The sequence below is a fragment of the Aspergillus bombycis genome, assembly GCF_001792695.1.
Source record: "Aspergillus bombycis strain NRRL26010 chromosome Unknown contig00134, whole genome shotgun sequence".
Taxonomy (NCBI): Eukaryota; Fungi; Ascomycota; class Eurotiomycetes; order Eurotiales; family Aspergillaceae; genus Aspergillus; species Aspergillus bombycis.
Genome location: NW_019170136.1, coordinates 1 through 21,454, shown reverse-complemented (window position 1 = coordinate 21,454; position 21,454 = coordinate 1). Strand labels below are relative to the sequence as shown.

The following is a 21,454-nucleotide window of genomic DNA, read 5'->3' as shown; positions in this document are numbered from 1 at the left end:
TTAGAGATGACCAAGGAGTAGGCCAAAGGTGAAGAACTGTGTGGATATCCAATCCGTAGTATCGTTGCCAAGGGAGTTCCCACTCGTCATTCTGAGCCGAAAGGCACATCTCGTCGTTGGAAACGAACCGATCAAGAACTCGCCCTCTGCAAACAAACTCTGCGATATTCATTATAAAGGGTTTTGTGGCATGTGGTACAGGAATCGCCAAATCGGAACTGATAGAGAAAAATACCTTTGTGACTCCAATTAACCTCATAAATACTTATTGCATGGTTTCAACACCGATTGACTGTTGTACACTTGCGGATACACCTTGGCTGTAAGTATAGTTGTGTAGAACTACCGGGCTATACTCAAGTTTCCAGCCTATGGTAGGATCGGACACCTGTCGAAAAAAGATGGTTTCGTTGTACGTTGATATCAAACCCGTATATGACATGGTTATCTTGCATGTACTCGGTGATTTGGTCTATAGACCTATGTCAAAGCCATCCAGACCAGGTATGATGGCTAGCGCTGAGCCCTACCGTGCTGCTATATAACTTCGGTATGCTTTCACTCATTAACCATGAACTTGCTTTATATCTGGCCCAGATACGCCTAGACCAGCTATATTGAAATGCGTCTTGTAGTTGACATCGGATTAGATCAACCAGCTGCCAGAGAAGCCGGATATTACAAGTAGGGTGACTCTGAGTTGCCGCGGAAAACAATACTTCGAGTCTCTCGGTTCCTGTGAGTGTCTGTCACGAGTTGCCCCCAGATAACCTTTGCTCGCCATGACCGAATATCAAAGGATTCAAAATCTCGAGTGATAAAGGTGGCACATGCATCTTCAACACATGTGCAGCCGTGGGTTCTGGCCACATCAACATCCATTCCCACTTTCCACCTTTTCTCTGGGTGCAGCTGGTGTCTACTACCGAATACCCGAAGTGCCGCTATGTCCCACAACTGGCTATTTAAACAGCTTATTGTCGAATTTAGTGTCCAATCGATCTCTCTTGAATACCTCTTAGGGCACCCACTTCCCTAGTCGGGAATGCATTGTACTCACGTTAGGGAGCGTAATCCCCGAACAGCCTCGATAAATCTATTTGTGGCTTTTCGCAGGTAGATTGCAATGTTCTAGCCTATTCTCACGAGCACCCTTCAGTAAGCGCCGATACGGCTCCTTCGTCATGACCGAGAATGGTCTCCAATATAGCCATTGCGTAGTTCCGTGTTGTAATTAGTTGAAGACCCAACGTCTGACTTGATTATTGTCAGAGACTTCGTGATGCAAAACAAGCACAATACTCACACGCAACAGACCGTGACGGAGGCCAAATCTTGGATGCTGTACCGCAATGTTCACATCAGTATGCGTATAAACAGCCGTACGGGAGTCGACATCATAGCCCAGGTAGTCTTTCCAGCATATCCAGTTCAAGATAGTCAGTGACAAGCCATGGAATCGTATCGGCTCGCCCATATTGAGGTATTTGGCAGTGTACTGCAAGCCCCCGGTCTCCAACTCAAAGCCCAAGAGCGGATCACCTAGAGATTTGTTGATAATTCACGGATATCATTTTATCAGGTATTCGCCCATCATTGCATAGTATCCCTTGCAGGCTATAAACCAATGTTACTCTTCATGGCGCCGAGACATTCCTCGAGGCCTTGATGATCCATCTTGAAACCGAGTTTGATATAAGCTGCAGTTCTGCTGGCGTTCACTATTCTGGCACCAGCCATATATTAGACAGTGCGGTGTTTCATTCGTAGTCGAGTAAGACGAACGGTTATACACAGACTGTAGGTGTGGTAATGCCTTGGGCTAGCCGATAACTGACTCCATTGATGCTACCGCATACTGAAGAACGACCTCAATAATCTGGTTCATTATCTCGGAAGATCCGTCTGTTTGTGAATGCCACGCCGTAGAGTATATCGATTTTACCGGGTGGGCTGATATACCATGAACGTTCTCCGATACGGCCAAATCGGTGTGTTGGTCGTCTTCTAGTATCTGTATAATCAATCGCATTTGGAGGCTATTGGTGTATCCCTGGGGTTTGAATTGTTTGAGCAACTCTATTGTTAAGCACGTCCACAATGTGTCAAGTTGTAGGGATGGACAAGTCATGATACTGCATGAACGTAACTAGCTTTTCCCCCATTGTTTAGCAGCCCATAGAGATATCGTACTAGTTTAAAGCGTTTAGCCCACCATAGGAGAACGGCTAGCCACTGTGGTTTGTTATTCATGCGGAACTTAGGGCATAGGTTCAAGAACCGAGGCATTCAGCTGGAGTGGTCATGTTGAAATGACCCATGGCCTCTATGACTGGACAGCACGAATAGGTAGACCGCATAAAGTCCCAGGCCATAAACGCTACCATCCCTAGTGATAGGCAGTGTGAAGGGAGAGCGGTGTTTGTCTGTATCACGCAGAGAATGCCTACTCTCGGGGAAGATATAGACATAAAACTGACCGATCAACGTTCTTCTCAGCTAGCTTACCAGCTGATATATTCCGATGATCAATATGCAGTGACCAGGCGTCTTTCCGCTTCTTTGTCCCATCCCAGTAGTCTGTTCGGGCTGGGAAAAGAAGACGCCTTAACGGGCCATCGGGTCGACGCTCAAGGAGGATACGCCTACATGTCTGAGCTATCCCGGCATGAGCGAAAAGCCATCCAATGCACAGGATGATCACGGCCCCCGCTTCTGACCCTTGGGGAACTATCAACATTCTGTACCTTTGGGTGGACGTGAACGTCGGTAGGTCACTTCCCCCAAGTCTTTGTCTCGGCTACTTATGCTCAGTATGGGGACATTATTATACGTCCCGAGTACCTCTGTCCACAAGGCTTCGGACCCCAAGCTCGACTTCCTGAGTATGAAATAAGGACCTCGGGGTTCTTTTTTGTATCACCTTCAACATGCGCAAGATGAAGTAGGATACCCCTGACAGATCCCAGGTCTTGTTACCCAGCGGAACTACAGGGGGCTTGCCAGGTTTATCTCGACGTCTATGCGGGGCCTAGTGTTGAGGGGTCGGGCCTGGCTGTCATAAAGAGGAGATATGGAAGTCCAAGACAAAGTGTTGTATAATGCAGCAATGCGTACAGGCCTTACCCTTCGCCGCCTGATCTTCCCAGCGTTAGGCGTAGCACAGGTACCCAGGCTGCGTTTCACACAGATATCTTCGTGTCCTTCGTAAAGAAAAGGATAATGTGTGGAACAATCCACCGTTGCCAAATATCATGCCAGCGTGCGTTGACAATGCATTATGGACAGCTCCACACACTACCTATCAGGGTAGAAGCATAGCCCTTCCGCCAAGCTTCCAAATCTCGATGGTCGGGTTGTATACCTGGCAGGATTGATCGCAATGTATGAGTTGCCTGTCGTTCTGGGGATTTCTAGCCATCGTGCATCGATAGCAAGTCGCAGCACATATTCTGATTCACGCGCTAGCTTCGAGAACGAATGTCGGATTATGAATCAACTCAAATACCCAAGTCCATAGTTATTTGGTGTAGATATGAAGTTGAAGCTCAATGGATGCGTTGTGTCGTTCAGTCTCTTTCCTGATGGCTCAGTTCAAAATATATCCACCAACCTCCACTAGGCTTAACAGTAACTCCAAGTTTCCATGTCGTTCCACTCACCAAAACCCATGGTCAATCTCCTTAATACAAGTAGCCTCACGGTTGGGAATCCCATTTTTCTGTTTGATTTGCTTGGGATTTGGGGTAGCGTTTCTGAACCTGTGAGGAGGCTGACCAACAGAGTCTCAAGAGTCTCTTCATCGAGCTGAGCAAACTGTTCTCTGGTCGACCGGGTGTTGAGCCCGGCTGAAGCGATAGCCACTATTCTTCTCATTCCGCTGTCGGATACCAGTAGAAATTTGTTTGGCGGCAAGTACCACTGCACCAAGTATACCAAACCCCATGATAAATTCTGGAGGGTCAAGTTCTTCATCGGTAGCGTCAGCGTGCCACTCAGGGCCAGCACCCGATGAAGAACCCACTATAGCCGAAGGAGCTGGCTTGTCTGGAGTGGGCCTCCAGCGGGGGGGCATCAGTATAACATCAAGCATGTCACCCGACTATCTCTCTTTCTGGTATCAAGCCTAGACAGCTTGGCCATTTCTTCACTGCACTGCTCCTTACCCTTGAGGAAAGGTTGCAAAGAATCGAAGTTGCGTAGGTTTGTTGAGGTGTTGAACCCGCTACCACTGTTCTTCTGGCTGCTGTCCTTGCTGCTATTGCCATTGCAGGTGCTGTTATGGGGCGCCGCAATGGCAGCAGCAATATCTCCCTGGTTCAGCATTCGTTCCCTCCCAGTGACTACATACGTTTACCTAACATGGGAGGGAGGCCACTCGTTCAGTACACCCCGGCAAATGATGTTTATTTGCTCAAGGGATAGTCAAGATATGGGTGTCTCGTATAGCCCCAGAGTTGTTGGTTTTGCTATTCTGCACATACTAGCCATATACACCTGTGACAAAGTGCCTCGTTGACCAGTGATGTTTTTGAAATGGTCCAGTTGTGCAGCTGCTCAATGTTAACCTACCCATCGTTCAATCGAGAGTCAAACACTTACTCACTAATTCACGGGGCACAGCAAGAGGATCCAGAGAAGAGAGCATACACGGCAAGATTCCTGAATAGTGAGCTCTTGTGGGCGTGGACTGTCACAGTGTAGTGATGTCGGTGTCTTCGGTTATACTTAGTGATCTCGGCAGACTCGACTTGGGTTTGACTTGATCAGGCAAACTCCAGGATCTATGATGTGTGCAGAACCTTGGGGAGACGAAATGGGTGTGTCGTCTGGTAAATGGCCCCTGGGGATGGCTAGGGTTTTGTAAAGAATACACCTTTCTTTCCTTCGTGGGGGAGGATTAGGTCTCGATAAGAGATGGTTCTCTCGGTATGTGGCTGTGGATCTCTCAGCTAGGGCATTATGAGATGGCATTTCGTTGGAGTTCAGAGCTAGTATAGTCATGATAGCTATGATTGATGGAAAGGTTCTATGGACAATGTACATAGTTGGGTGGGTGATGTAGTATGAAGAAACGGTGGGAGTTGGATCCTACAGGCCAGGTTATATGGACAGAAAATGCCATTCATTCAGATTCTTCACCTAAGGTATTTATCGTGAATTATATAAGTGAAGCTTGTAGTCGAACTATCTTTTGTGAAGACGCTACCCATACAGAATAGAGACAGTGAAGATGTATGCTATACGATGTATTCACTGCAGAGCAGATAGCCTGCCGCTATGCCAAACCTAACGCCGATGTCTACTTCCTCTGGGGAAGCCATGTTCTCAGACAATAAGAAATATAGTATAGAATAAATATACTTCAAAATCATGCCAACGTGGTGGTATCTCCGGGTTAACCCAACCGTAAATGCAAATAAATCTCATAAAGAAAATCAAAGTGTATCACTATCCCGTCGTGTCGTGCTACCGTTGATAGCGCGGCAAGGACTCGTCTCCGTGCGCATTGCCACCAACCAGCTGGTGATCGCCTTCGTCGTGGAAGACGGGAGCGCTCGGTCCATCGGCGGCATTGCTATGGGACGGTCCATTTTCATCTGGCGCACTCGCCTCCATCAGTAACCGTTGTCGCTCCAGCTCTTGTTTGTCATCGCCTGGTGCGGAAGGCCGATTCAGAGTACTACTGCCAGGCACGACTGTTTGAACCGATTCAGCCGAAGTCAACGCTTGCGGCACCGTGCTCTCAGTCGGTGAGGGCAAGTGGTGGTAGCCGTTGATGTGATCATCCTCGGGAAGCACAGGAGCCGTGGGAACATCGGTCGACGGTCCAGCTTCCGCCTCATTCGGCGGTTGACTGGGAAGCAACATCTGCTCCGCGTGCCGCATGCGCGCCTTTTCGTCTGTCGGTTCTTCCGATTGGGGCGTCGATACAATCTCGCCCAAGGACTGGTACTGCGGCTGCGACTCGTCCCCGTACTCCGGCCAGAACAGCTCCTGCGGCCCATACTCTTCCGGCGACGGATATTCGGATTCCCCATTGGGCACGGAGTGCTGATCTGCCGGCCAAGGTTCCCCATCCCCTTGAGCATTTCCAGCGGAGGACTGTAGATCCGAGCTCGCCGCGGCTGAGGAGGCGCGTCGCGGTTCGTTTTTCCGACGATGGGAATCCCTCGTCCCGATCACCACCTCAAAGGCGACGGCGACGACCCCTTTCTCCCGCCGGATTTGATCGGTATCTAAGATGTTCCCCGCCCAATTCGCCGTGATGGCGTTGCTGCTGGCATCGGTCGGATTCAGGACCTTGCCGCTGGGAGAATAGTTACTGCCAGAGGTGACCAAGTTGAACCGCGGCAAGAACCGCTCGGGCGAGGTGAGCTTGCCGCGAAGATCGACCACGACCTCGACATAATAGCGGAAATTAATCATACTACCCGGGGTACGCGTGATAGTGGGGAAGGTATCTTCGGGAATGCGGATGGATGTTTTCACGATGGCCGTTAATGTGGTGGGATCGACCACCAACGGGGCGAACGACTGCGCCAAGTCCTTCCGGAAGACGCTGCTGGTCCGGCTGGTGCCGATCGTCAGACCGCCCAACCCCGTTCGGGATCGCGGATAGATGTCCTCATAAACGGGCTTCTTCCCATTCGCGCAGGTCCCAACCGGAATCGATGGATGAAGGTCAATTCGTCCTTGACGATAGAGGGTGATAATAATCCCATGTGCGCTGCGCACCTGTTTGCAATGGTTGATGGTGACTTTGATGGGTAATGTATCTCCAGGAAGGACGCCCGCGCGCAGAACCTCTGTTTTAGCGTGATGGTCTTATCTCCTAAGGAGGGCGTGAGACTGCGCGCTTCACTATTTCGCAGTCCAGTGCCGGCCGACGAGCTCGGGTCACTGGCTATTTGGAAACTTTGGCTGCTGTTGCTCATCCGACTCGACGAGCTGACGTTACTGGGAGCGGGACTTAACGGAGGGCGATGGTCCGAACCCGCTGCGCCACTGACCGAGACATCGACCGACGTTGAATCCGGTGCCGTATCCGAGCTCGTCGACTTCGCCTTTGCCTTCGATCGCGTGCGCTTCGAGACCGGCTCCAGTGTCACGACACGGGCTTTCGGGGCGGGAAAGGGAGCGATATCGATATTCTCCATGAGGTTCACACGTCGGCGGCAGGAAACGGTAGGGTTGATGGTGGTAGGTTTTGTTAGGGTGGACGTAAGCATATACGTAATGGTGCCTCGTTCGAACTAGACGCCGCATTTCGTTAGCGAATAATGGAGGGGGGAGAACCTGCGCGAGCCGCAATGGATTACGCACACTGATGCTACTGGGGAGGGCATATGGCGGAAAGACCATCTCAAAGCGAAACTTGTAGATCCCCTCCTTAAGGCGGCCCTCTCCGCAGAGGACGACCTCGTCTTCGAACAGCGTGGCCAGCCCATTGCCCAAATACTCCGCTCCTCGGCGCCCGCGCCCAGGCCCGAGAAATCCCACATCCGGGGCCGTCTCCCCGGAGGGAACTGTATTCTTAAAGACCTTGACATAACCATGTAAACAAACGACGAGATGTGTAAGGCGAACGGGACGAGCGACGGTAAGGACGACGGTCCCCTTGATCACATCCCCGGGGAAATAGGAACGCCAGGGGTCGTCGGGTTCGATGTAGAAATCAGTAAGGCTGCGATTGCGCTGACCGAGTGACGAGCGAAACTTGTGTAAGAGAGAGCTGCGATTCCGACCAAGCGGCGACGAGGAGGGTTGAGCGGGGGGAGAGTTGACGGACATGACCCACAGTCACACCTCCCTCAGTCCATACACGAGGAGTGGAGGTGCTAGTTGGTAAGAGGAAGAGAGGAACGGGAAAGAGGAACGAAGAGGGGCGACAAAGGAAGGGAGGGTAAGGGAGGGGAGGAATGCAAGAATAGAGTCAACTTCAATATCCACAGTATCGAACGACCAACCAGAGACAACGAAATCAGAGGAGCGGCCACGCAAGGGGGTTGGATGGTGAGCCCAATATGGCTGAAGGACCGTTCAAAATTCCCCGGTGCAGCCAGATAAGGCCGTGTGGATGAATCAATGACTGATCGATATTAACAACCAAATGAAACCGATCGATCACTCGAGCAAGCAATCTGCCAGTCGGGAGCTTCGGGCAATCAATCGCACCAGACCCAATGTCAGCGTCGGGCGCAAATGCCGACGGGGAAAACAAACACGCGACCGAGCAATGCTTGTTTTTGTCTAGTGCTTCCTTTTTTGGTTTTCCTCGCTTGTCCCTCCAATCTGGAATTGCACACGCGATAGGGGACGGTCGGAAAAGGGATCCTATATACAAACGAGTCGGACGGAGGAGGGGGGGTGACGGCGAAGGGACCGAGAGAGAGAGAGAGAGGGGAGGAGGTGGTGGAAGAGGCGCAGGAGAATCACGAGAGGAGATGACAGGCCCGCATCATTGAGAGAGAAATGGCAAGAGGGTCAAGTATCGCCCTCAGCCCCGGAAGTACAGATTGCCGGAAGTGAGGGAGCGAGCGAGAGAAAGAGAGAGAAGCGTTTTCGAAGGCAACACGGGAGGATTCAATGCGGGAGTTGCAGGGCGAAGGCCAATGGAATCGAGGGGCCGGGCAGGTCGGAAAGCGCTCCGTCTGCAGGAGGATGTCGAGTGATTTGTTGGGATAAACGGCGAGGAGTTTGGTGGAGTGAGGGAAATGAGTTCGCGATAAGCCAGAGGCGGAGAAGTGGAAAAGCCAACGAATTCGCGTGGCCCGTCAGTCAAGCTTTTGTTCTCATGGGCTTTGAGACTTGGCGCCTCCACATCTGTTGGTTTTAGAGTTATAATAACTACCCGTTATTCGAGTGAGTACGGACTCCCTCAGGAGTCAGCGCTCCTGATTCAGTACAAACATAAATTTAAAAAAGAAAAAAGAAAATAGAAATAGAAATAGAAATAAGAAAATAGAAAAGAAGAAGAAGAAGAAGAAGAAGAATAGGTTGATCATTCCCACTCTCGCAACCCTTCCCCTTCCACATAGTCTTCCCCGTAACACTCCCGTTGCAACATCTCCATCATCTCGCGATCGCGCCGACCATTTTCCTCATAAACCCTTCCAACACGTAGATATTATCCGTCCACATCTGCGCCTCCCGCTGAAACTCCTGTACCTCATCCTTCATCTCCTGAATCCCCTTGCCCCCATCCATGCTGGCCGACACCGCCAACCACTCCTTCCGTAACTGCTGACACTCCTTCTGCAACTCCGCATTTTTCCGGATCAACCTCTCTCGCTCACCGGGTCCCAGCGCCTTCTCATCATCCTCTATCTCCCGTTTCCTGACCGCCAATTGCCTGTCCAGTTCTTCAGTACTGCTCCGTAGTCGATCCACTTCTTCCTGCAGCTGTTCCACCTTTCGCTCCAGTTCCCTCTTCTCCTCTCCACTGAAACACCAGTACCAGTTCCCGCTTCCGATCTTCTCCACCCGGATCTGGCCCTCGTCGGCCAATTCGTGCAGGTACTCTTTGACTTGCATGCCACGGATCGACACGATCGAGGGGAGCATCTTCTCGAGCTCTTTGAGCGTGTGGCAGGTTCCGGTCGAGCGGAGGTGGGAGACGATGCGCGCTTGTTTTTCGACTTTGGTGAGTTTGGGGGGCTTTTCTTTCATTAGTTTGATGTGATTCATGGGTCATTGCATTGTTGTAAGATGGAAACCTATGTGGGTTTGTCTTGGGTAGTGACATACCATGGTGTAAGTTACTAGAGCTAGGTTATCGAGGGTACAGCTGATGTTAGTTCGAATGGGGGACTGTGGTTCAGATTATCTCTCAGTACTCGTCAAGTGGTAGGCCGGGAGATGTTCAGTCTGTAGGACAGTCGACGTCAGGTGCAGTCACCTGGTTCCAATGATAACTCGTGATCTTCTACATTACATTACATCCGTCGAGGGAGAAGGGAAAACTGGTCCGCATGCGCCAAAGCAGTCGCTACATTAATCACAGATAGATGATATAGAACAGAGATTGAATCGAAATCATGGAGATCCCCGCCGAGCAACACCGATTACTAGGTACAATATCCACCAGGGAGATGCCATCCTCAAACTTTCAACTCGCTCACGCGACCCTGCTCCTTCTGGGTATCACTCGTCGGAACGACCTCCTCAACGTGCAATGTGTCTGTCAGCTCTCGAGCCTTCTCGGTGGCGGCAGCACCGCCAATCATGGCGGTCTCCCCGTCGAAGTACCGAGCGATTTCCTCCAGCGGGGTATTACGGGTCTCAATGTAGAAGAACCAGACCACCACCAGCTCGACTGCAAGCCACACACAGTAGAAGATGTAGTACTTCCAGCCAATGTTATCGAGGGCGATGGGGTTGATGTACTGGTTGAAGAAAACTGCCAAGGGTCAGCGACTAGCATACCACGAGGGTACAGGGGCACTTACGCGCGGCATCAATGCAGAGCCACACCATGGTCATACCCTTGGCGCGGATACTGTACGGGAGGATCTCCACTGTGTAACCCACCAGAAGGCCCGACCAAGCAATGTTGTAGAACACGTAGTAGATGTAAATCATGGCGACCACGGCATTCGCCGCCCCCGAGGCCTTGCCGATATCATAGCGAGCGGAGCAGATGGTCCACACGATGAATGCCACTAACATGCCGGCGGTCGAGGTGAGGAAGAGCCTGCGTCGCCCGATCTTGTCAACAAAGAAGCACATCGTCAAAGCCACGATCAGGTTGAGGATCTGGAGACAGCCGTTGATCAAGTTCTGCTCTACGGAGCTAGTGTATCCGACGGAATCAAGAATTTTAGCGATATAGTAGGACACCAGACCGTTGCCAGACCATTGAGAGAACAAACCGGCCGTAATACAGATGATCATGCGATGTCGGTTGCCCTTGGTGCGGATCAGTTCCATCCAGCTGTTGCTTTCGAACTCCTTCTCCAACCGAATGGTTTCCTTGATTTCGTGCATCTCCAGCTGAACCACTTCGTCCTCTTGGTCACCATTGGCGTGACAGTCCGCCAGAACTTTGAGGGCCTGCTCGTGCTTGCCTTTGTAGATGAGAAATCGAGGCGACTCGGGGACAAACCAGATAAAGATGACTTGGATGACCGACGGCCCAGCCTGGACGATGGTCGGAGCTCTCCAGGACCAGTTGTTCGAAATGTTGTTGGTGCCGAAGGTGAGCCACGCCGCGACAATGGCACCCAAGTACCACGTGGCTGGGTCTTGTTAATCGAAACACACGAGAGGACAGGACTTGGGATGCGGAGACGTACTATTATAGATTGTGGTGAAGATGGCACGGTGCTGGGTGTGCACCAATTCGGTGATCAAGAGAGGAGAAGCGCCGTGAGCAATGGCGACGCCGAAACCGATCAGAAATCGAGCTGCCAAGAACATGCCGTAATTGGCACTGATGCTCTGAAGGACAACACCCAGGATCCTAGCATATAATAAGTACCCTGATTGAGGCTCCGCACGGGCAAGACCTTACATGATCAAGCAACCGATCAAGATACCCATCCGACGTCCCAGCAGATCCGCAATGTACGGTACGACCGGTAGAGCTGCTAGGGATCCCAGGGACATAATGGCACTAAGGATTCCCAGAAGAGAGCCACCGGGATGGTTGAAGTATTCCTGCCAGGGTTCGAGGGTTTGAAGACCGTTCATCATGGATCCATCGTAACCATTCGTGGCCTATTCGGAATGCAATATGAGCACGAGGTCGGATGGACTATCACTAGTGAGCCAGGGGAACGTACCGCCGTCAGGACCACCATGCCCAGACAGATATAGGTTTTTCTCATGCCTGGATTCTTCCACCATGTCACCTTGGGGAACTGCCGACCGGCAAGTTGGAAGGTGTCCGAACCCATTGTGAATTCAGTAACGGGTCAGTCGTTTGGCAAATGCGAATCTCTACGACCGAGTTGAAGACACACGCCTGTACCCTGTAACAGTACATTGCATGAGGGGGAAAGCGACCTTAAAGAACGCCATGTTCGACCGCGTTTCAACCGGGGATTTTTCCGTCTATCAAATCTAGCTAAGCGCTACATTACATGGTCCGGCTAAACTGCTGGGGACCCAAGAAAGCGTGTCCAATGGGGTTTCTCGAGACACGATGGGATTAGATCGACTAGCAGGTCCCATAGGGCGCGGGGGAGCTGGTCTCGAGCTCGATGCCGGCAGGCAAGTGAGCCAGAGCTGTACAGGCTCGGCGGGCCGAGAATCACACAACGTAGTACTAGATGATTCGTCCAAAGGACTCGCCAAGGCGGCTGTCGTACGCGATGAGAAGAAAGCGCATTGATTTCAGGCTAATTGTTTTGGAATGTACCCCAGACACAAAAGAGGACAACGCCAAAGGAAGTCTGGGGCTGAAGGACCAGTATGGGAGCCGTGGCTGAAGTCCGGGGAATTTAAGGACGGTCTAGCGTCCGGTCCTCCAATGGAGACCTGGCGTCCAAGCCGGAACGAGTAATGGCCAAGCCTCTAGCTTCTGCCTTAGGAGACTTAAATCATTTCGAAGCCATGTTTACCGAGGATAACTCGTCAAAAACCAACAAGGGGAAGCTAAGCCAAGTGCCGAAGGATCAAAATCTCCCATGCTTGACCACGGTAAACCAGAGAGCCCAATACACCCACAACGTTCTTTGGCCGGAATTGGGAGGGGGGGAGGCAAATGACTCCTCGCTGTCAGTATCATTTGACAGGCGAGACGCCACAGAATGCCACAGCTCGTTTCCAAGGGTCATAAGGGGCTAACATATTGGAAGGCAAGGCGCCTATTGGTGGATCAATTGGGTGGGAGTCGAGAACTTGAACTTCGCAGCGTATCACCAACAGCCAATCTCTTTTATTGAACGCCACAAGGTTCAGATCACGAGGCCAATCCATGATCCGATGCCCTAAAAAAAAAGGTTTTAGCTGGCATTAATTGCACGGTATATTCATGTGTCGCCAAGGGCTCCGCGGCTCAGTCCGCATCGGTCGTAGAGGCTGTCCGAACCAGTCGCGGCTTTTTTGTGCGCTTTCTCTTCTGCCTCCTCACAATCGTCCCGAGTTCGTCCCCCGAGCTTGCCAGGATGCTACTTCGACCAGTATTGGCCCTTTTACGGCCGACGCGCTTCGCAGTCTGGGATCGAGACTGCTCCTCCTCGCTTCCTATCTCCTCGCCTTCCACCAGGACTAAATCACCCGTTTTGCCGAGGGATTCCTTCGCCATCTCCTCCAAAAGTATGCCCATGGCAATCAGCGCCGTTTCATCCATGCTTTGGTAATCATCCTGGCCGCGGTCGGGAGTCGCGTAGTCGTAGTAGTCCGCTGAGTAGGTATGAATAGCTTCTAGCAGGTCGGAACTAGGGAGCGGACGGTCGGACGGAAGGGATTCATGGGCAAAGTAGAAGTCATTCTCCTCGTACCGCGTCGGTGCATTTTGCCGACGAAAGAGGACTTCTTCCGGACGGACAGGTCGAAAATTAGAGGACGCCGTGTCACGGTATCGCGAGGAGAAAGGAATTAATGGAAGGAAACCGTGTGCATTTATCCGGCCTAAGATCGATCAGAAAAAAAATCTTTTTAAAGCTCGGGTTGGTCCCCCAAACCAGCTACGGCATCGTAGACAGTTGCTTGTCGCTTCTGTCGTCTAAAAGAAGGCCCCTCTGCATGGTCGTCCTCGTCCTCCGGAGGTTGGAAAGCGTTCTGACTGAACGCAAGGGGCTTTTCGTAGGACATTGGTACTTCGGGTGCGCCTGTGTGATGCATGCGCTGACACCGAGAACTCAAATACCTATCGCGATTGTACTTCGAGTCGTCAATTGCAATTCTTATCGTCCGACACGCATCTGTCGCGAATCACGTGTTGACAGTAGTCATTAAAGCTGCTGGCGCTGATAAGAAACTACTCCGATCAGTCCAGCCGGCAGAATTTTTGAACGTTTTCACAGAGGCCGCCTTGGATGTTGATAGTTTTCGAGGGTCACTGTCGTAGGTCTGCCAACGCTTAGGAACCTAATCTAAGTGGTATAGGTGTTCTACCAGATTACTACTTATACAAGGCCAATTTAAAAGTCAGGCATGTCCCGTTCTGTAGAGATAGAAGTGGTATAAACGATCTCCAGAGTACTTCTTCCATGGCTTTGAGGTCCAGGAGGTCCCACTAGCGTGGTGTCTCACTAATACCGCCTTCTATTATAGGCTAAGCCTTCGGTCTCTGTACTCTGTCGTCTGTAGTCCATACTGAGTACGTCCGTACAGCGTCTCCTTCGTTCATTCTTTCTTGTATCTTCCTTATCTGGGTTTCTGGTGAAAGGGACGTTGGCAATGAAAATGCCTATATGACTGCTACTGTCTGCAGGAGGTTTTTTGAAGGTAGCAACTTAACATTGAATATATATTTTAAGACATAAGCCATCACCATATAAAGCTGAGCATGGACAAAAAGTTTGGAAAGAAAAAAGCGAATCCAACATCCAAGCCTTTTGATACATTGATATAATACGCACCCCTGAGTGAAATAGACCAGGTTGTATAAATGATATCAGTCCTTCACTTTATAAGACTCTCGATCTCACGTGGCCTTTAGTATGTGATGGGTTCTATTTTATGTAAACTCCAATGGCCAGATTTTCTTTTTGTTTTGTTTTTTATGTTTCTCCGCCGTATAGACTACATACTACGGCTTATTGCCTTACCAAACCCCAACTTTGGGTGAGTTCGAGCATTATGGGTAGCAGAATTCGTGTGAATATTCGGAGGGCTGTGTACTTCAGTCTTCGCCCACAGTGGATCGAGACAGACCCCCATTACCCCCCACCACCTTAGGACTTGACCTTGTTTATATTGCCTATTCTACTCCGTACAGCCGTAACTTTTCAGGGAACAAGCCCGTATAGTGCACTTTGGAACATCTCCTATCATTTCTCAACGATGAACCCCTCCTTCCCCGACCTAATGTGGTGGGCGTCAAAGTCGAGCCCGAGAGAGCTGAGACCCTCAGCCGCAAGGTTGCGAACCTGCTCGGCCAAACCACGATCGGATACCCTGGTGCCGCCCCCCTTAGCTTCTCGTCGCTACACCTGGCAGAGCTACAGCAAAAAGACTATTATGTCTGTGAGAAGAGCGATGGGATTCGGTGTCTAATGTACATGGCGCGTGGGTACACTAACTCCGGCAAATCTGGGATACATTACCTGATCGACCGCAAAAACGACTACCGCTATGTATCCGGGCTGCACTATCCTAAGCCAGACGATGAAACTTTCCTGTCGATCCATGACGATACTATAATAGACGGTGAACTTGTCCTCGATACCTACGAGGACGGCTCGCAGCAGCTGAAGTACCTAGTATTCGATATACTAGTGTTAGGCGGACACAGAGTAATGCATGATACATTCGACAAGCGCTTAGCATATCTTAAGGCGGAAGTACTTGGGCCCTATAAGGATATGTGCCGAGATTTTCCTCAGGAGGGCCGACCATTTATTATCGAAGTGAAGTCGATGTATCCCAGCTATAACATCGAAATGATGTTCCATGATATTATCCCAAAGGTCAAGCGCATTCGTGGGAATGACGGCCTCATCTTCACCTGTTGTAACACACCCTACTATATTGGCCTAGATGAGCATATCCTCAAATGGAAACCTGCTTCGGACAACACAGTTGACTTCCGCATGCATCTACAATTTCCTGTTGCTAAGCCGGATTCCGAAGGCAAGATCAACAGCGTTACCGAACCAGATTACAAACGTCATCCCTATCTACCATTTGTCTGTCATGCTCTCCCCACAAGAGTATCTCCCCTTTGGCGAGATGTACGTCAGCCGGGAAGAATGGGATGACCTAAGAGCGATGCGTACTCCGTTAGATGGTACTATCGTCGAATGCTACAAAGACAGCGAATCTCGCTGGTGTTTCTACCGCCTTCGCAATGACAAGAGAGATGCAAACCCTATCTCTGTTGTCGAGAAAACCCTCAAGAGTATAGCCGACTGCGTTACCGAAGACGACCTAACCCGTGCCGCCCCAGCTATCAAGACAGCATGGGAGGCGCGGCAGAGCTACGATAGCCTGTGATTATAAGTACATTCCATCAGAAAAAGGGGTTAGTTGGATAAGTTTTACATTAGAATGGCTGCCTTTATACTCCGTAAACTTCAAGTTTTGGTTTCAACTGTTTTTACCATTGCAAGAGCGTGTGTGACGTGGCCGGGCAAGCATGCTCCCAACTAGGCCAAAGGTCACTATGATCAGGTCCTATTATTTCCATAGGTAGGGACGGATCGTGTCAGCCATGACATATAGTATTTGGGCAGATGCCATTAGACAGAGGTGAGCTCTAGGTCTTCCTTGCATAGCCCTTATTGCCCTCGCATGTAAAGATTCGTCGCATGCCGCTTGGGATCAGTCGCACGAGACCAACTTGATGCCGAGGTAGGGCTTTGACTTGCTCAGGCTCTCCTTGAGAACACCAGGATCAAACAGACAACAAGTCTGAGCGTTTACTTGTGATGTTAGTACAGTTTGTTGTCTGACTTGAAAGCGGGGGCTGTCTCTACGTCGTTGCTGACGGTCTAGGTCATGATTGAGTTGACCACTGACTATAGTTGAGCAACGATGTTTCAAAGCCAGGGGTTAGGGTTAATCCCCTAGACAAACACTTGTTATATCATGATGATGTGCTATCCGTGGTATACAGCAAAGCTATCCATGTATCTTTGAGCGAGCTGATAGGCGGAAGTTAAGATGCGTCTGAGGAGACCATCTTTCTCCTCTCTCGCATGCTCTACATCTACTATCAATTTCACATTTCAGAGATCAACTATTTGAATATGTTTTAGAATAAGAAACTCTCATACCCCTCCTTAGTTCCATAAATAGCTTCTATAAGCGCATTAACCCTAGTTGATAAGTCTTCATCTACAGCTGTACCATGTCACTCTAGAGCCACTCCAGCATCACAAGCTATACAAAGCATATCCCTCTCAAATAAACGAATACCTCACTTCCTCTCTAACCTCCCTCGCTAAATTCAGTGCCTCCTTCCTCCCCACTCTCGAAAAGATATTAAAATACGCCAAAAAGGTATGGCGCCCCGAACTCGGATGCGCAATTCTCTGGCCCCGCTTGACCAGGCAAGCACAACGACTAATATGCCGAGCAAGATCTGGTCTGCGGGCTATCAAGTCTGCACAAATATCCTCCGAGTCAAAGATGCCTTGGCAAGATACGGGGTAGTCAGCCGGAATGAAGGCCATGATACAGGTATACTGGGGTCCATGCTTAAAAGGCTGGGATAGAGCACGGACACGGGCCTTGTCACCGACGGCGACGAGCAGAGCCAGACCCCAGTAGTCAATGCCGTAGGTGGACTCGATAATCTGGGAGCCCGTCATGCCGAGAGGACGGGGATTGATCTCGATAAGCCAGGGTGTTGGTGGTTGCTGGGTCGGAGCACGCGGGGACAGGTCGATGACGTTGCTCTGTTTCGTGTACTCGACTGATGAATACTCGACCCGGCCTCGAGGTGCATTACGCCGTCCTTGAGACCGAGCTTGCGTAGTGTGTCCAGGAAGCTTCTTCGAAGGAGGTCTATTTCCTGGGAAGGGAGTGCGGACGGGTAGACGCTGTTCAGTTCGTGGAAGTTATGCAGCGAGCCTACGCTGGGTCCATTGATATCTGCCGACTTGGGGAGGTCATCGCAGACCTCAAAAAAGAGGACTTCGCCGTCCAGGAGGACGAAGTTGACGTCAACTTCCGGGCCGTCACAGTATTTCTCGATGACGAATTCAGTTCCATGGCGAGATACATCGATAGCGTGGACAGCCATGGTAAGCGCGTCAAGATTATCAACACGCGATACACCCTCCGAGCTCCAGCCATCGCACGGTTTGACTATAAGTGGATAAGGGATATCTGTTTTCTTCGCGACATCAAGAGCCTCGTCTAGACTCGACGCACGATAAGCTTGGTGGCCGGCGAATACACTTGTGCGGTACTTATTCGTGGCGATTCTTAGCGCTTCTTGTGAAGCTGTCTGAAGGCCCACCTGCGGCGCAGCTTGGGCGATATAAGGCCAGAACGAGTCCGCGAATGTAACAATGCCATCCACCGGCTTACCGTATGCCTTCACGGATTCAACAATCCGGTCAACCACGTCTTCTTCGGGTGGATTAGTGAGACGTGTCGGGATGAACGCTTCACGCCAGTGCGCATACTCGGGCCCTTCGAGCCAGTGCCCTGCGTTGTCCAGCACGACGATGTCGATGCCGAGCACTCTAGCTGCATGGTAAAGGCCCACTCCGTCCTCGGGGTGGCTGCTGTTCGCATCAACTAGTATCAGTATCCTCCGGCGCATGGGTTCAGACAGTATCCACGGAAATGAAAGTCTGTTCTCAAGGTCTGATTCAACAGCTAGAGACATTGCCTCAAATCCGGGGTCTGAATCAGACTCTACATTATGTTGCAAAAGAAGCCCGGCCGTGGCCGCGGAGAAAAGTGCTGGTAGGTTGCTGGCATCGGGAAGTGTAATTGCGGAGCCTGTGTAGCTCTGGAAGGGCTCTGCAAACGACACCGCCGTCTCGACATATTGGGAGTCTCGAAGACGCAGAGGAATAATATCTGAGCGGACAATATGCCCTTTCTGCAAGGGCACGATAAGCTTCGCTACACGTGGCCTGGACGTGGCTGCGGCGCGCAAACATCGCAGGAAGAACTGGAATGCTTTATGTGAACCGAAAGCTTCCGGTCCATATTTTTGAGGGGCAGTGTTCTGGCCAGAATCGAGGATATAGGTGTCCTCGAGGCGATTAGAAGCGTCGTTTGCATTTACTGAGAATACATGCCGGAAGACTATATCCACCGACTGCCATGGATTTCCGGTGGATGGGGTGTCCAGAAGAGACCATGAGTATTCTAGCAGTAAGTCTGCTCATGCTTAGTTACAGTAAGATTCAAGCAGGATTGGCCTCTTACCTTCGTGGCTTTTGGACCGGACCTGGACTTTTTGAGAGACCATTATATAATTGGAGAAGCACGATATAACTCAGGGTATCTTATCGCCATGCGGTGGTCCAAGTTAAATAACGCTCAAGGGTATGGGGTTAACTTTGTCTCAGCAAATACAGCCAGTGGAGTCATGTAGTATAGTGACGAATTAACCTTGATTAGAATCATCAGATTGTCCTAACTAATGACAGGCCCAGGAACAGTCAAGCTCCTTATAAAATATGGCTACGTTACAAGCCAACAGGACTAAAATCTGACCTCGCCAGCTTCCCCTCAGGATCTAGAATCTCCTGCGCAGGTCGTAATGATAACTGGTACACCGTTAGTCGATCTGACGTGCTCTTATAAGTCTATTCCGACCTGCAGGTGATATTCGGGGTATCATTCCGCACAGGCTCGTACGGAGTAGATTCATCGGGGTTCGGAGTGAATGTTCGTTGCGGAGGGTGACATTCGACCAATGACAGCCTGGCATTCGTAAATCACATCATACCACCCTTGAAGCCCTAACTAACATCCAGGTGGCTTCAGCACGAGTAGGGAGTAGTCTTGTCTGCGTTAGGATACGGTGGGCTGTACAGCAGAATTTCGAAATATTCCACGTCGGCATTGCAGTAACAGTCGCACCGCGCTGGCCTTTACAATTCCCACGGATATCTAGGACACTTGAAGCGCAGTATGGTGTATAGGGTTCGGTTGACCCCCAGAACAAATTCTCGGTGTAACCTTTCTCCGCCCCGCATCTGGCGATAACATCAAAGCCGATCAACGATCAACGATGAACAAACAACGATCGTAGCGGTCACCCTCCTAATGAATGAATTCTTATCTTCTGAATAGGACCCTTGGGTCCATCAGTCCACACACATTCCATGTCGCGCAAACGAGCCGTCTCGTTCAGCACCTCGAACCGGCCCCCGGTATCCGTTTCTCCAGTCTCCAGAAACCTGAACAGCCAGTGTCCGCTGTAGATGTACACTTGCACTCCGAGGATGGGCTCTATGCCCACAGGGCCGGGGTGAATGCGCTGGCGATAGATCAATATGACGGACGCTTGTATGTCCCCCAGCTGTTACCGTCCGCCACCGTACTAAATGAATAAACCAGTATGGTCTCCGGCGGCGCAGACCCCTCGATTCACTTCTGGGACCTGGAATCCAGAGGCTCAGAACTAGGCCATGTCCACAGATCCATCGCCTCGGTCACAAAATCGTCGCATAAAGATGCCCATACGCACGCCATCACCTCTGTATCAATATACCCTTTCGACCCAGTCCCTTCGACCATACTGACAGCCTCGCGTGATGGGACTCTCAAACTCTCAGCCCTGGAACCCGGCGCCATCACCCCAGTCCATACATTCAAACTCGACTGCACACCATATGCCCACTCGATGTCCTCACACCCCGCTTCACCTCTCCTCATCGCCGTCGGCACGTCCGAGAGCCCAGTGCGACTACTCGACCTCCGCTCGGGGTTATCAACCCACGGACTACCCGGACATTCCTCGTCGGTGCTCTCGGTTTCCTGGGCCCCTCACAGACCCCATATCCTGGCATCCGCATCGGCCGACCACAGAGTGATTCTATTCGATATCCGTCGCGGGGGCCACAACTCCGCCATTGCCGCCCTGGACATGGACGACGCCGTGGGCTTACTACCAGCACGCAGCGCACCACCCAACTACCAAAGCCGGCCCGCATTCTCCCCCCACGCACGGGCGCACAACGGCGCCGTGACCGGCGTACGGTGGACCTCCAACGGCTCACACCTGGTAACGACCGGTCAAGACGCGCGGATCCGCGTGTGGGACGCCTCCACGGGCGCAAACACCCTCGCCCACTTCGGTCCCCGGGTCCGCAACGCCGCGACCTCCCACCTCGCCGAACGGGCACCACTGGTCCTCCCCAAAGGCGTCATGGGTCCTGGGCAGGAGACGCTGCTGTGGCCTAATTTCAGCGAGAACGACGACCGCGGGGAGATCTTTATGTTCGAGCTGCGGGAAGGGACTTTCATCAAGCGTCTCAAGGTCCCAGGTCTCATGGGCGGGCAGCAGCAATTCCGGGGCCGGTCTAGTGCGCTCAGTGCCGCGAGGATCAATTCCCTCGTTTGGCGTGGCAATGGCGCCTCGGGAGAGGGAGTGGAGATGTTCTCTGCGCATGGGGACGGGACGATCCGTACCTGGGTGTCGAGGGAACCAGAGGGGGAGCCGGACGAGGCTGAGGAAGCGGAGCAAGCGGATCGGAAACGCAAACGGGATGTTTTGGATGAGATCTACAGAGGGTTTATCGGACAAGCCTAGCTTGATTCATACACACACACATATACATACATAAACTCTTAGATAACCACACATGGAACCCATTCATATCCCATAAATCATACAATAAACCGTTCAGTTCTCTAAAAAAAAAAA

At 51.2% G+C, this 21,454-nt stretch overlaps 7 protein-coding genes across 7 annotated transcripts; 2 read left to right on the top strand and 5 right to left on the bottom strand.

Moving 5' to 3' along the window:
- Window positions 1–5,469: 5,469 nt before the first annotated feature.
- rim8 (pH response protein PalF) lies at window positions 5,470–7,794 on the bottom strand (the record flags this gene model as incomplete). The annotated part of the gene is made up of 3 exons (XM_022538072.1): window positions 5,470–6,809; window positions 6,866–7,256; window positions 7,327–7,794. 3 exons carry the CDS (start codon window positions 7,792–7,794, stop codon window positions 5,470–5,472), a joined length of 2,199 nt encoding a protein of 732 aa, XP_022384415.1.
- A 1,281-nt stretch (window positions 7,795–9,075) lies between these two features.
- Window positions 9,076–9,672, bottom strand: ABOM_010943 (putative GAJ protein; the record flags this gene model as incomplete). The annotated part of the gene is made up of 1 exon (XM_022538071.1): window positions 9,076–9,672. The coding sequence occupies one exon, from the start codon at window positions 9,670–9,672 to the stop codon at window positions 9,076–9,078; it is 597 nt and encodes a 198-aa protein (XP_022384408.1).
- Window positions 9,673–10,103: 431 nt separating this feature from the next.
- Window positions 10,104–11,900, bottom strand: ABOM_010942 (hexose transporter protein; the record flags this gene model as incomplete). Its single annotated transcript, XM_022538070.1, has 5 exons — window positions 10,104–10,402; window positions 10,452–11,240; window positions 11,298–11,464; window positions 11,516–11,721; window positions 11,787–11,900. The coding sequence occupies 5 exons, from the start codon at window positions 11,898–11,900 to the stop codon at window positions 10,104–10,106; spliced, it is 1,575 nt and encodes a 524-aa protein (XP_022384409.1).
- A 1,103-nt stretch (window positions 11,901–13,003) lies between these two features.
- ABOM_010941 (uncharacterized protein) lies at window positions 13,004–13,761 on the bottom strand (the record flags this gene model as incomplete). Its single annotated transcript, XM_022538069.1, has 2 exons — window positions 13,004–13,578; window positions 13,632–13,761. 2 exons carry the CDS (start codon window positions 13,759–13,761, stop codon window positions 13,004–13,006), a joined length of 705 nt encoding a protein of 234 aa, XP_022384410.1.
- Window positions 13,762–14,955: 1,194 nt separating this feature from the next.
- On the top strand, window positions 14,956–16,107 carry ABOM_010940 (putative mRNA capping enzyme alpha subunit; the record flags this gene model as incomplete). The annotated part of the gene is made up of 3 exons (XM_022538068.1): window positions 14,956–14,984; window positions 15,026–15,692; window positions 15,745–16,107. The coding sequence occupies 3 exons, from the start codon at window positions 14,956–14,958 to the stop codon at window positions 16,105–16,107; spliced, it is 1,059 nt and encodes a 352-aa protein (XP_022384411.1).
- A 908-nt stretch (window positions 16,108–17,015) lies between these two features.
- Window positions 17,016–19,048, bottom strand: ABOM_010939 (ATP-grasp domain-containing protein; the record flags this gene model as incomplete). The annotated part of the gene is made up of 3 exons (XM_022538067.1): window positions 17,016–17,513; window positions 17,567–18,957; window positions 19,006–19,048. 3 exons carry the CDS (start codon window positions 19,046–19,048, stop codon window positions 17,016–17,018), a joined length of 1,932 nt encoding a protein of 643 aa, XP_022384433.1.
- Window positions 19,049–20,146: 1,098 nt separating this feature from the next.
- Window positions 20,147–21,340, top strand: ABOM_010938 (WD repeat protein; the record flags this gene model as incomplete). The annotated part of the gene is made up of 1 exon (XM_022538066.1): window positions 20,147–21,340. The coding sequence occupies one exon, from the start codon at window positions 20,147–20,149 to the stop codon at window positions 21,338–21,340; it is 1,194 nt and encodes a 397-aa protein (XP_022384432.1).
- Window positions 21,341–21,454: the final 114 nt, after the last annotated feature.